At 53.4% G+C, this 12,924-nt stretch overlaps 1 protein-coding gene across 1 annotated transcript in view; it reads right to left on the reverse strand.

Moving 5' to 3' along the window:
- TPP1 (tripeptidyl peptidase 1) overlaps positions 1 to 12,924 on the reverse strand; it is a 145,270-nt gene that overhangs the window by 15,568 nt on the left and 116,778 nt on the right. Inside the window, exon 7 of the mRNA XM_063950784.1 lies at positions 1,372 to 1,570. Within this exon, the coding sequence (XP_063806854.1) occupies positions 1,372 to 1,570 (199 nt within the window). The remainder of the gene's footprint in view (positions 1 to 1,371; positions 1,571 to 12,924) is intronic.

Consider the following 12,924-nt stretch of genomic DNA (forward strand, 5'->3'; position numbering starts at 1 on the left):
GCCGACCTCACAGCATGTAGTGCAATCACAGGCAGGAGCGCTACAGAGAGGCGACCTCTCAGCATGTAGTGCAATCACAGGCAGGAGCGCTACAGAGAGGCAACCTCACAGCATGTAGTGCAATCACAGGCAGGAGCGCTACAGAGAGGCAACCTCACAGCATGTAGTGCAATCACAGGCAGGAGCGCTACAGAGAGGCAACCTCACAGCATGTAGTGCAATCACAGGCAGGAGCGCTACAGAGAGGTGACCTCACAGCATGTAGTGCAATCACAGGCAGGAGCGCTACAGAGAGGCGACCTCACAGCATGTAGTGCAATCACAGGCAGGAGCGCTACAGAGAGGCAACCTCACAGCATGTAGTGCAATCACAGGCAGGAGCGCTACAGAGAGGCAACCTCACAGCATGTAGTGCAATCACAGGCAGGAGCGCTACAGAGAGGTGACCTCACAGCATGTAGTGCAATCACAGACAGGAGCGCTACAGAGAGGTGACCTCACAGCATGTAGTGTAATCACAGGCAGGAGCGCTACAGAGAGGCCGACCTCACAGCATATAGTGCAATCACAGGCAGGAGCGCTACAGAGAGGCAACCTCACAGCATGTAGTGCAATCACAGGCAGGAGCGCTACAGAGAGGCAACCTCACAGCATGTAGTGCAATCACAGGCAGGAGCGCTACAGAGAGGTGACCTCACAGCATGTAGTGCAATCACAGGCAGGAGCGCTACAGAGAGGTGACCTCACAGCATGTAGTGTAATCACAGGCAGGAGCGCTACAGAGAGGCCGACCTCACAGCATGTAGTGCAATCACAGGCAGGAGCGCTACAGAGAGGTGACCTCACAGCATGTAGTGCAATCACAGGCAGGAGCGCTACAGAGAGGTGACCTCACAGCATGTAGTGTAATCACAGGCAGGAGCGCTATAGAAGATCTACAGTAATTACATAGATATTAGGTTGGCCCCATATGGTCAACGTACATTAGGTCAACAGGGTCAAATGTTTGACAGGATGTAAAGGTCCACACACACAAAAGTTTGACAATTATTTTTTTTTTTACTTTTTTGGGTGTCGTTGTCTAAGTTTCAAAACTATAATAGTACTCCCTCGCCACGCTGCGCTCGGACCAGGTTGCTATTACCTTTCGTAGTCCATGTGGTTGGCACATCAAGCAAAAGTTAAAACATGTAATGTCAACCTTTAGAACTACATTTTACCTGTCGACCTTTTGAATGAATGTCGACCACATGGTGTCGCCCTATTGACTGTCTATGTAGTTACTGTCCATCTGGCATGCCGGTTGGGATACAATACTGCCAGGGGATAGTAACTGCTGTTCCATCATGTGAAGGATAAATGCCGACTTACCCGGGTTAGTAAATACCCATGTGGAAATGTTGGCTCCCATGCTCATGAGGTACTCCACATCCAAACTGGCCTCCAGCCCCGCCCGGCCGCCGCCCTGCTGCCCGATCACCTGATCCACCTCTGAGCGGTGCTGGAAGCTGCCTCCAAACAGCTGCATAAACTCAGAGAGGTCGGCAGGGTGGAAATACTGCTCCAGAAACTGGGGTGAGAAGGGAGAGGAGACATGTGACCAACTACAGTATCTACAGCCAATCCCAATCTGTACAAGCATACTGTGATCCTCATACGTCCAGTCTCAATAAACCATGCAACGCCACATGTCTGGCATAAATGAGCCACCATATCCTGTGCGAGTCTTTTATACCCAAAATGTATCTCACTAGGAACGCAATGCAATCAGGACGCACAAGTAGACTCTGCTGGTTAATGTGATATATGACCCCTGCATAGTGTGTGGCCGAGTCTGTATACAGAGCAGAACTTGTATACTGTGCGTGGCTGAGTCTGTATACAGAGCAGAACTTGTATACTGTGCGTGGCTAAGTCTGTATACAGAGCAGAACAGAACTTGTATACTGTGCGTGGCTGAGTCTGTGTACAGAGCAGAACTTGTATACTGTGCGTGGCTAAGTCTGTATACAGAGCAGAACAGAACATGTATACTGTGCATGGCTGAGTCTGTATACAGAGCAGAACAGAACATGTATACTGTGCGTGGTTGAGTCTGTATACAGAGCAGAACAGAACATGTATACTGTGCATGGCTGAGTCTGTATACAGAGCAGAACAGAACATGTATACTGTGCGTGGCTGATAAACATCCTAGTGATATTTGGTGGACCCCTTTTATTGAAGTAAACCTTAGTTACCTTTTATACCAGTAAATAAAGACACGGAGACTTGATTTTGGCAGAAAAATTGCTAGCTATTTATTTGACCCTAACCATAGCAAAACCTGTAATTGGGAAAAGTTTGTTAAGATGCCGAATCAGCCGGCATAATGGTGGCAGAAAAAAGAACGGCTCTATTAAACTATTGGTAAACTTAAATTGGTAAACTGACCGAAACCGTCCAGCACCCTATCAAAACCGGTAATAGGTGTCAACACAACCCCCACAGTGACTTCCCACCGCTCCTGGGTGCCCTGCCGCTGCCTCCCGGATGGGTGGTCGAGCGGCCATTAAGTCGATGGAGGTGAGTGCACCTAAACCATATAACACTGAAACTTACTACCTATAAAAACCATACAACTACAAACTGCCGTTCTTTTCCGCCAAAAGCGAAGGACTCCATCCCAGAGTCCTCGCACCGCCACCATAAACTACCCTAACTCCTGCAACACTAGGAACAGATCCTCCAGGAAAAACATCATCCCCTCATTGGATAGATGCACACCATCAGGCCGAAAAAGGTGTTTGTCTCGGAACCGAATCCTAGGGTGGCGAACCACTTTACCTCCGTGGGCCAAGACCCACTTCGCCACCGCTCCATTCACCTTTATCCTGGCCTCATCTATTACGCGTCCGTCCTCCACACCTCGCCAACTCAACCTTGGCACCATCAGGGAAAATACCAATATACAATTGGTCCATGCTGCGGCCACCCTTGCCAGATCTTGTATCATGGCCCACCGCAGCTCCAAGGAAGTCCTCTTCCCTAGGTCGTTGCCACCTAAGTGGACAACCAAAACCTTGGGAACTCCATGCTTCCTGGCCTGACTGCCCAGTCTACTCAATAGATCTGTCCACATCATACCTCGCCAACCAAGCCATCTGATTCCCTGACCTCTAGGAAACCTCTGAGAAGTATCAGAGGCCAAAAACCTTGCTGCCCAGAAGACATACGAGTGGCCGACCACCCAAACGGACAAGCCATCAGCGAAACAACCTGAATGGAAGGAAAAAGGGGTAAAATGTGTTACTATAATTCTACGCCATAGCATGTAATTAAGTTAACCTGAAGGATCTGCCAAAAGAAAAATTTTTTTATTGCTTCCTAATGTCGCAGCAGTCACGGCCTAGCCGATCTCCCGAGCTTCTAGCCAATTTGAAGTAAAAGCATTAAGACATCAAGGGAAAGGCAAAAGAAACAAAATGAAATTAAGCAGGGGGGGGGGGGGGGGTATAAAAAAGAGGGTAAAACATGAAATAACTCAGCTGGAGGTGAAAGCATAAAAACCTGCTGAGGGACTTTGATTAGAACAGATAGCCGAATTAATGATTAGAATTCAGTCCGTCAAGTCAGGCAAAAATCGCAAAATAACTCCAGACCCCCGCTGCCGGCTCACGCCCGCAGCGGCAAGTGGCTAATCCCTGAGTAGGATCACACACGGGTAAACGAAACAACAGACAGCGAACATAACATATGCATAACACCAAGCAAAACATTATCTTACTCTAACTTATTGATGCAAGCTACGCTTAAGCAAAGTATCTCAGGCGACGGGGCGAATGTACCGCTTATAACAGGACGACTTCCATCGTCCCACCGCCTGGATCTGGGCTCCCGAAAAACCCGCGGCCGCTGCCGCCGTGGCAGCCCCAATGCGGAAGGAGTGTGTACCGAAGTGGGAGGGGGAAAGGCCCAAGCTCGTCAGACAGCGACCCATCATCCACCGAAATTGGAACTTCGTTACTGGCAGCCCGTCATAGTGCAGCAACCACGACCCCCGACAGTCGGGCCTCACTGCCTCATATTGTACTGCCAACCGTACTGGGCATATGCTCTCCTCAAGTGCCGGAACCAGGGTGACCCATCGGCCCTTCCCCACCTGGTCCGTCTTAGAGCGTCGCAATCTGCACAGCAAGGACCTCCCACTCACCACTACGTCCTCTACCAGCATGCGCGAATCAGTTTGCTTAGAAGGCGCTACCAACTCCGATATCCTAAAGGCGCCGTGGTAAGCCATAGAGAACGCCAATCTAAAAAGCAGCGATTCGAACATAGATGATGCGATGGCTCCAACCGACCCAATGATGCCTGGCAGCAACCCCGCATCAATGGGCCGCCTTCTGTCAGGCGGCGTAGGTGCTACGCGCGCCCATCCTTTCATGGCCTTAAGCAGAATCCCACTTTTTGTCAAATCGGGAACCCCTTTAATTCTGCAGAAGAACGCAATGCCAGCCAAGTACCGGGACACCACCGCTCTAGACCTACCTGAAACATAAAGCTGCCAAATAAAAGAAAGCATCATCCGATGCCCGCTCTTACCTCGTTGCTTCCGTCCTCTAGCAAATTCTTCCCATTCGCTCCAGGCCTGCTTGTAAGCCTTAAGCGTGGATGGCGCGACCGAACGCAGTGCTAGACCTTCCAGTCCGGCTTGATGACCTGCCAGACATAACCGGGACAATGAAAACCTCGTTCCTGGGCCTCGGGAGCCAACCAGTAAAACCTCTCCCATTGTCCTCGCGATAGCGCGTCAGCGACCCCATTTTCTAGACCCGGTACGTGTTGTGCCCGAAACCACACATTCCTGCGCAGGCAAGTAAGCAGCAACTGCCCTAGCACCCGAAGCACTACCAGCGATTTTGCCCTCTGCTTGTTAATCGCGTGCACCACGCCCAGATTGTCGCATCTGAACAGGATGCTGCGATGCGCTAACCGCTCGCCCCAGATTTCCAGCGCAACCATGATGGGAAAGAGTTCCAGGAGCAGAAGGTCCTTAGTGAAACCCGCCTGGTGCCAGTCTGCTGGCCACGATGCCGCGCACCAAGATCCCTCAAGATAGCAACCAAAACCGGAGGCTCCTGCCGCGTCGGTGAAAAGCTGCAATCTGGCGCTGTCGACCGTTGGTGCCTGCCATATGCGCACACCGTTGAAATCCTCCAGGAACGAGGCCCATACTGCCAGATCCCTTTTTAACTCCGCGGACAAGCGTACAAAGTGGTGCGGCCTGGCACACCCCGCAGTCGCTCTTTCAAGCTTCCGGCAAAAAACCCTGCCCATCGGGATGACCCGACAAGCAAAGTTAAACATGCCCAGCAAGGATTGCGCCTGCCGCAGCTTAACCTTACGCGAACCCATGAATTGGCCAATGGCTTCGCGAAGCTTAGCCACTTTGTCCAAAGGAAGGCGACACTCGCCTGACACCGTGTCGATCTCGATTCCCAGAAATGACAGGCAAGAGATCGGTCCCTCCGTTTTGTCCTCGGCCACTGGCACTCCGAAATGACAAAACAATGCTCGTATACTGAAAAGCAGGTTGCCGCACCGCGGCGAACCCGCCGGCCCCGTACAAAGGAAATCATCGAGGTAGTGGGCAACCCCGTGCCCACCCGACGAAGACTCCACGCACCAATGCAGGAAGGTGATAAAACGTTCAAAATACGAGCATGAAACGGAACACCCCATCGGCAAACATTTGTCAATGAAATATTCCGACCCAATCCGGAAACCCATAAAACGGAATGAGTCCGGATGGAGGGGTAGCAACCTAAAAGCGGATTCGACGTCAATCTTTGCCATGAGGGCCCCAGCGCCGTAGCTGCGGACCAAATTAAGCGCCTCGTCAAACGACTGGTACACTACCGAGCAATGACCCGGAGGTATAGCGTCGTTGACCGAGGACCCCGCTGGGTAGGAAAGGTGTTGGATCAGTCGGAAGGACCCGGGTGTTTTCTTGGGTACCACTCCCACCGGGGAGATGACGAGATCCGCCACTGGGGGTGTTGCAAATGGCCCCTCCATCCTGCCCAGTTTGACCTCCTTATCGACTTTTTCCCGCAACACGAAAGGCAAGGCCCGAGCAGACTGGAGGTTCCTCTGCGCCCGAACTGTAACATCGCACGCAACAGGCAAGCGGAAACCAAAACTAAAACCTTCGTATAAAAACCTGGCATCCTCCTTATTCGGATACCAACCCAACCATTTACGCATAGCCTTTAACCTAATTGGCGTTGGCGCCCTGTGGAGCGCCCCCGCCGGGTGCCCCTCTCGAGTAGGATTGCTTAGAACGGGGACCCTGCCGAGTATTCTTGAAGCAGGAGGAGGCAGGGTGGGAACCCCCGCAATGGAGGCAAGCGTGACGGAACCGACACTGCTTGCCGTAGGAACATGCAGCGTTGTTAAACGCGAAACATAATCCTTTCGTTGCGGGCTGTTTCCCAGCCCGGACGGCCGACCTACCCGGCTTGGCCGACCCGCCGGGCGCATGGGCGGACGGCCCAGCACGGTGTCCGTCCGCCCCTGCGCTCCGGGGCTCCTTGGCCTGCTGCGAGGCCCTGGTGACCTTAAGCCATACCTCCACGTCCTTGAAACCGAAGTCCATAACGTACAACCCGTCCTGCTTCTCTCTGAATTCCTCATCATACCTACGCCATTCGTTACCCGCCGACGTGCGTTGCATATCGTGTACGAGATGCAGGTACCGAATGACATTCATATGTTCGTCTGGCCTGTCTTCAAGGTAACAAGCCGCGAAAACCCAAAACCCCGCCAGCCAGTTATCAAACGTGCGGAACGCCTCGGCCCCTATGCCCTTCTTAGCGGTTGCCGCCTTGAACTCTTTTTTAGAGTCTTTAGTCAAGACGAAGACATCTACGTTGTCCCCCCTGCGAATCCTTTTGCTGCAGCTATCCCTAAGCCCCCGCATAACAGCGGTATATTCGCAGCGGACCACGCCTGGCAAGTCGCATCGCTTCCTGGCCTTGCGAGATTCTTTGCTAAGCCGCCTTCGCCTCTTGCGCCTCTCCCGCCGCCCAACCGCCTTCCTGGCGTATTTAGTCGCCCTTTTCTTCGCCTTCGTCGTGCTACTGACGTCGGACGCTGCCGAAGAAAGGGAGGAGGAGGAAGAAGAGGACGAAGGGGACGAGCTGCGCGAACTCGAGGGCGTACTTGAAACCGACCCCGACTGCTCCGCCTCACCTGAAGCCGTAGATTGGTCAGATCCAGATTCATCAGGCGCGACGTACGTAACGTCCTCAGCTTCCGATTCCGGTTCTTCCGTATTCGCTTGAACAACTGCGGGCAGAAAAGGGGGAGAGGACCCAGACACAAACAGTGGCGTGCGCCTAGCCCGTCTAGGCATGGGCGAGCCAGGTGAATGCACATTCTCGTCTCGCCGCGGCTGCTGCTGCAGCTGAGCCGCGGCCGCACCAAGCTCGCGGCACGCACGTGCCACCCTCTGCGCGGCTGACACTGCACCGGCGCCCGATCCGCTCGGACTCCCCCCGGACCCACCATCGAGCTCTGGGGCCACTGCGAGCGGACCCAACGCCGCCACCACCGTGGCGAGGGCCGACGCGAACGCACCTTGCGTTTCATTGTGACCCCGTGACGTTGGAACGTCGCCTGCTGGCTGTCGTGAGGGAGGAACGCGCCGAGTGGACCCGCCGCTGGGCATAGGAAGCCATGACCCATCCGCACCGCGGCCCGGTCGGCCCTGTGGGGAAGGGTCCGCAATGCCAGGGCACCTCACCCCGGAAATCCACCCCTCCATAATTTCTGTGCCGACCCGCCCAGGGCCCCTGGGAGCGCTGCCCGCCTCTCGCACCGTCCCTTCACTGGGGCTAGCCTGCCGTCTGGCTGAGCCAGCTCGCTCAGCCCGGTAGCCCCCGCTCGGTGTGACATTTGATGCCCGCGGTGCTGTGCCTTCAGCACCGCTGGGCAGATTCCCCAAAAAACCTGGTTGATCTCCACCAGGCCTCCTCCCCCCCCTCGCCCCGCCGGAAACTATCCGCAGCGAGGAGGGCTGAGGGGACACTGAGCGCTGCGGCGTCGCTGCGCGCACACGTGCGCGAGAGACGCCGCCGGAGCCGCGCGTGGGCGCGCGCACGCCCCACCGCTTCCTGTCCGGGCGCCCCCCGCTGATGTCTCAGCCTGTGCGCCCGACGATCCCGCGCTGGGCCCAGCGACGGGCCCGGGCCGGATCGCCTCTGACACCCGTCCATCTCTCCCCCCCCGCGTGGGGCCTCTGAGCGGCCCCGGCAAGCGGGAGTGAGCGGGTGTCGCTGCAGCGGGTGCCGAGCGGCGCCCGGCGAGGCGCGCCAGCGTGCGCCCGCGGGTTCCTGCAGTCCCGACACCCCAGACCGACCCCGGAGGCGAGGGCTGTTGGTCGCCTCTCTCCGGGAGGTCAGTCCTCCGAACCGCCCCAGGCCGCCGCCCGCGCTCGCCAGCCGATGCACCCGCGACCACAGGGTCGCCGGAGGAGCGCATCCTGCGCCCCGGAACCCCTGCTTGAGAAGCCCCAGGGGCAGTAACGGCCTCCTCAGCGCCGGACCTCCCTGCACCGGGACCGGCCTCGCCGGACTGGTACCGGGCTGGTGCACCCGCGGATCGGCGTGGGCGGCTGGAGGCCATACTATAATTATATAAACTTTAACAATTGAATAAATTTATAAGGGTGAAAAATCTGCCAGGCAGAACTCACCCAGGAAAATTCAGCAAGCAAAGAGACCTAAAATGGCCACTCCAGCCTATATATAACCTAACCCTCCCCCTTTCCTAAGGCTGTACTACCTCACAGCTAGGTCCACCCCTCACAGGATGTTTAACCCATTCCTCTCCTATGTAGTCAATTCTCTCTCCGTCTGTATACAGAGCAGAACAGAACATGTATACTGTGCGTGGCTGAGTCTGTATACAGAGCAAAACAGAACTTGTATACTGTGCGTGGCTGAGTCTGTATACAGAGCAGAACTTGTATACTGTGCGTGGCTGAGTCTGTATACAGAGCAGAACTTGTATACTGTGCGTGGCTGAGTCTGTGTACAAAGCAGAACTTGTATACTGTGCGGGACTGAGTATGTGTACAGAGCAGAACTTGTATACTGTGCGTGGCTGAGTCTGTATACAGAGCAGAACAGAACTTGTATAGTGTGTATGTGACTGAGTCTGTATATGAAGCAGAACAGAACTTGTATACTGTGTGTGTCACTGAGTCTGTATTTGGAGCAGAACAGAACTTGTATAGTGTGTGTGACTTAGTCTGTAAACAGAGCAGAACAGAACTTGTATAGTGTATGTGACTGAGGCTTTATATGGAGCACAACATGTAAATTGTGTGTGTCTGAGTCTGTATACAGAGCACAACAGAACATGTATACTGTGTGTGAATGAGTCTGTATATGGAACATAACATGTATAGTATGTGTGGCTGAGTGTGTATATGGAGCAGTACAGAACTTGTATAGTGTGTGTGACTGAGTTTGTATACGGAGCAGAACAGAACTTGTTTAATGTGTGTGACAGAGTCTGTATATGAAGCAGAACAGAATTTGTAGTGTGTGTGGCTGAGTCTGTATATGAAGCAGAATAGAATGTGTATACTGTGTGTGACTGAGTCTGCATATGAAGCAGAATAGAATGTGTATACTGTGTGTGACTGAGTCTGTATATGGAACATAACATGTATAGTATGTGTGGCTGAGTGTGTATATGGAGCAGTACAGAACTTGTATAGTGTGTGTGACTGAGTTTGTATACGGAGCAGAACAGAACTTGTTTAATGTGTGTGACAGAGTCTGTATATGAAGCAGAACAGAATTTGTAGTGTGTGTGTGGCTGAGTCTGTATATGAAGCAGAATAGAATGTGTATACTGTGTGTGACCGAGTCTGCATATGAAGCAGAATAGAATGTGTATACTGTGTGTGACTGAGTCTGTACACTGAGCAGAACAGAACTTGTATAGTATGTGTGACTGAGTCTGTATACGGAGGAGAACAGAATTTGTATAGTGTGTGTGACTGAGTCTGTATACGGAGCAGAACAGACCTTGTATACTGTGTGTGTCACTGAGTCTGTATACGGAATGGAACAGAACAGAATTTGTAAAGTGTGTGTGGCTGAGTCTGTATATGGAGAACATAATGTGTATATAGTGTGTGTGACAGAGAACTTGCATTGGGAAGAAGCTGCGGCTGCTACATTGTAGCACTTCATGTACAGATTCAGAGACTCAGTCACACACAGATATAGAAGTGTCATATATCACATGCATCAGCAGAGTCTCCTCGTGCATTCTAGCTGCACTGCGTTGTGACTAAGACATATTTTCAGCATAAAAGATAACCAACGCCGGCAGAGTTGTACGGGAACTGGTGTGCTGAGCACCCCGCTCATGGGGCGACTGCAGCAATGATATACAGATGAGTCCTTGCTGCAGTCACGCTAAACAGCCCTTGAAGTCGCGACATGCCGTGGCGGGACTCATTAGCGCAAGCGATGTTCTTGCATTTTTTTTCCGCTCTATCTGCATCTGAAATGCCACATTCAGGAAAACGCTGTAGCAGAGCATTTTGTATGCAAACACAGTTTCAGCTGAACACATATATACTTGTAGCGCAAGGAGCAAAGATGTAAGAGGACACATCTGTACGAATGAGGGGACACAAGCTGGCATTATCCACTGTAACACATTGTTATGACAAGCAATGAACTGAGACGGCTATTACACTGCTACTGTAACAACTCCCAGGTACCAGCCTCCCCCGGCAGCCGCCAATATCAGTACCCGCTGTGTGTGACGCCTCTCTCCAGCAAGTAACAGAACTGAGGACTTCCTTCCACTTTGTCCCTGATGAGCATTGGTCACTCTTGCGGATAGCACCAAACTAGGATGGAGAAAACTCCAATCAGACCTCCCAAGTTCCTGCTTTTAAGGCGGAGATGAAAGAGAGACTTGCAGGGTTACAACAGAGGGGTCCAATCCAGACCTCCTGGAAATGTGACTGTCGTCCGCAGAGAATGCCTATTACCCACCTACCAGGAGATTCTCCACGGCTATGGCAAAGTGTAGGTCTTGTACGCCGGAACCCTGCTGTGAACAAACGGGTCTTCACCTCTGACAGTCACAACACTGGTTCCTTACAGGTACACTCTGCTGCTTCTCTTACTCCGGGGCGGCTGATAGAGCTCTGCTGTTTCTCATACTGAGGGGCGGCAGTTAGAGCTCTGCTGCTTCTCTTACTCAGGGGCGGCTGCTACAGCTCTGCTGCTTCTCTTACTCAGGGGCGGCTGTTAGAGCTCTGCTGCTTATCTTACTCAGGGGCGGCTGTTAGAGCTCTGCTGCTTCTCTTACTCAGGGGTGGCAGTTAGAGCTCTGCTGCTTCTCTTACTCAGGGGTGGCTGTTAGAGCTCTGCTGCTTCTCTTACTCCAGGGTGGCTGTTAGAGCTCTGCTGGTTCTCTTACTCAGGGGCGGCTGTTAGAGTTCTGCTGCTTCTTTTACTCCGGGGAGGCTGCAAGAGCTCTGCTGCTTCTCTTACTCCGGGGCAGCTGTTAGAGCTCTGCTGCTTCTCTTACTCAGGGGCGGCTATTAGGGCTCGGCTGCTTCTCTTACTCCGGGGCGGCTGTTAGAGCTCTGCTGCTTCTCTTACTCCGGGGCGGCTGCTAGAGCTCTGCTGCTTCTCTTACTCAGGGGTGGCTGCTAGAGCTCTGCTGCTTCTCTTACTCGGGGGCGGCTGTTAGAGCTCTGCTGCTTCTCTTACTCAGGGGTGGCTGCTAGAGCTCTGCTGCTTCTCATACTCAGGGGCGGCTGCTAGAGCTCTGCTGCTTCTCTTACTCAGGGGCGGATGCTAGAGCTCTGCTGCTTCTCTTACTCAGGGGCGGCTGCTAGAGCTCTGCTGCTTCTCTTACTCAGGGGCGGCTGTTAGAGCTCTGCTGCTTCTCTTACTCCGGGGCGGCTGCTAGAGCTCTGCTGCTTCTCTTACTCCGGGGCGGCTGCTAGAGCTCTGCTGCTTCTCTTACTCAGGGGTGGCAGTTAGAGCTCTGCTGCTTCTCTTACTCTGGGGCGGCCGCTAGAGCTCTGCTGCTTCTCTTACTCAGGGGTGGCTGATAAGGCTCTGCTGCTTCTCTTACACCGGGGCGGCTGCTAGAGCTCTGCTGCTTCTCTTACTCAGGGGTGGCTGTTAGAGCTCTGCTGCTTCTCTTACTCAGGGGCGGCTGCTAGAGCTCTGCTGCTTCTCTTACTCAGGGGCTGCTGTTAGAGCTCTGCTGCTTCTCTTACTCAGGGGTGGCTGCTAGAGCTCTGCTGCTTCTCTTACTCAGGGGTGGAAGTTAGAGCTCTGCTGATTCTCTTACTCAGGGGTAGAAGTTAGAGCACTGCTGCTTCTCTTACTCCGGGGCGGCTGTTAGAGCTCTGCTGCTTTTCTTACTCCGGGGTGGCTGTTAGAGCTCTGCTGCTTCTCTTACTCAGGGGTGGCTGCTAGAGCTCTGCTGCTTCTCTTACTCAGGGGCTGCTGTTAGAGCTCTGCTGCTTCTCTTACTCAGGGGTGGCTGCTAGAGCTCTGCTGCTTCTCTTACTCAGGGGTGGAAGTTAGAGCTCTGCTGATTCTCTTACTCAGGGGTAGAAGTTAGAGCACTGCTGCTTCTCTTACTCCGGGGCGGCTGTTAGAGCTCTGCTGCTTTTCTTACTCCGGGGTGGCTGTTAGAGCTCTGCTGCTTCTCTTACTCAGGGGTGGCTGCTAGAGCTCTGCTGCTTCTATTACTCAGGGGTGGCAGTTAGAGCTCTGCTGCTTCTCTTACTCTGGGGCGGCTGCTAGAGCTCTGCTGCTTCTCTTACTCAGGGGTGGCTGATAAGGCTCTGCTGCTTCTCTTACACCGGGGCGGCTGCTAGAG

This window comes from Pseudophryne corroboree, chromosome 2, assembly GCF_028390025.1.
Source record: "Pseudophryne corroboree isolate aPseCor3 chromosome 2, aPseCor3.hap2, whole genome shotgun sequence".
NCBI lineage: Eukaryota > Metazoa > Chordata > Amphibia > Anura > Myobatrachidae > Pseudophryne > Pseudophryne corroboree.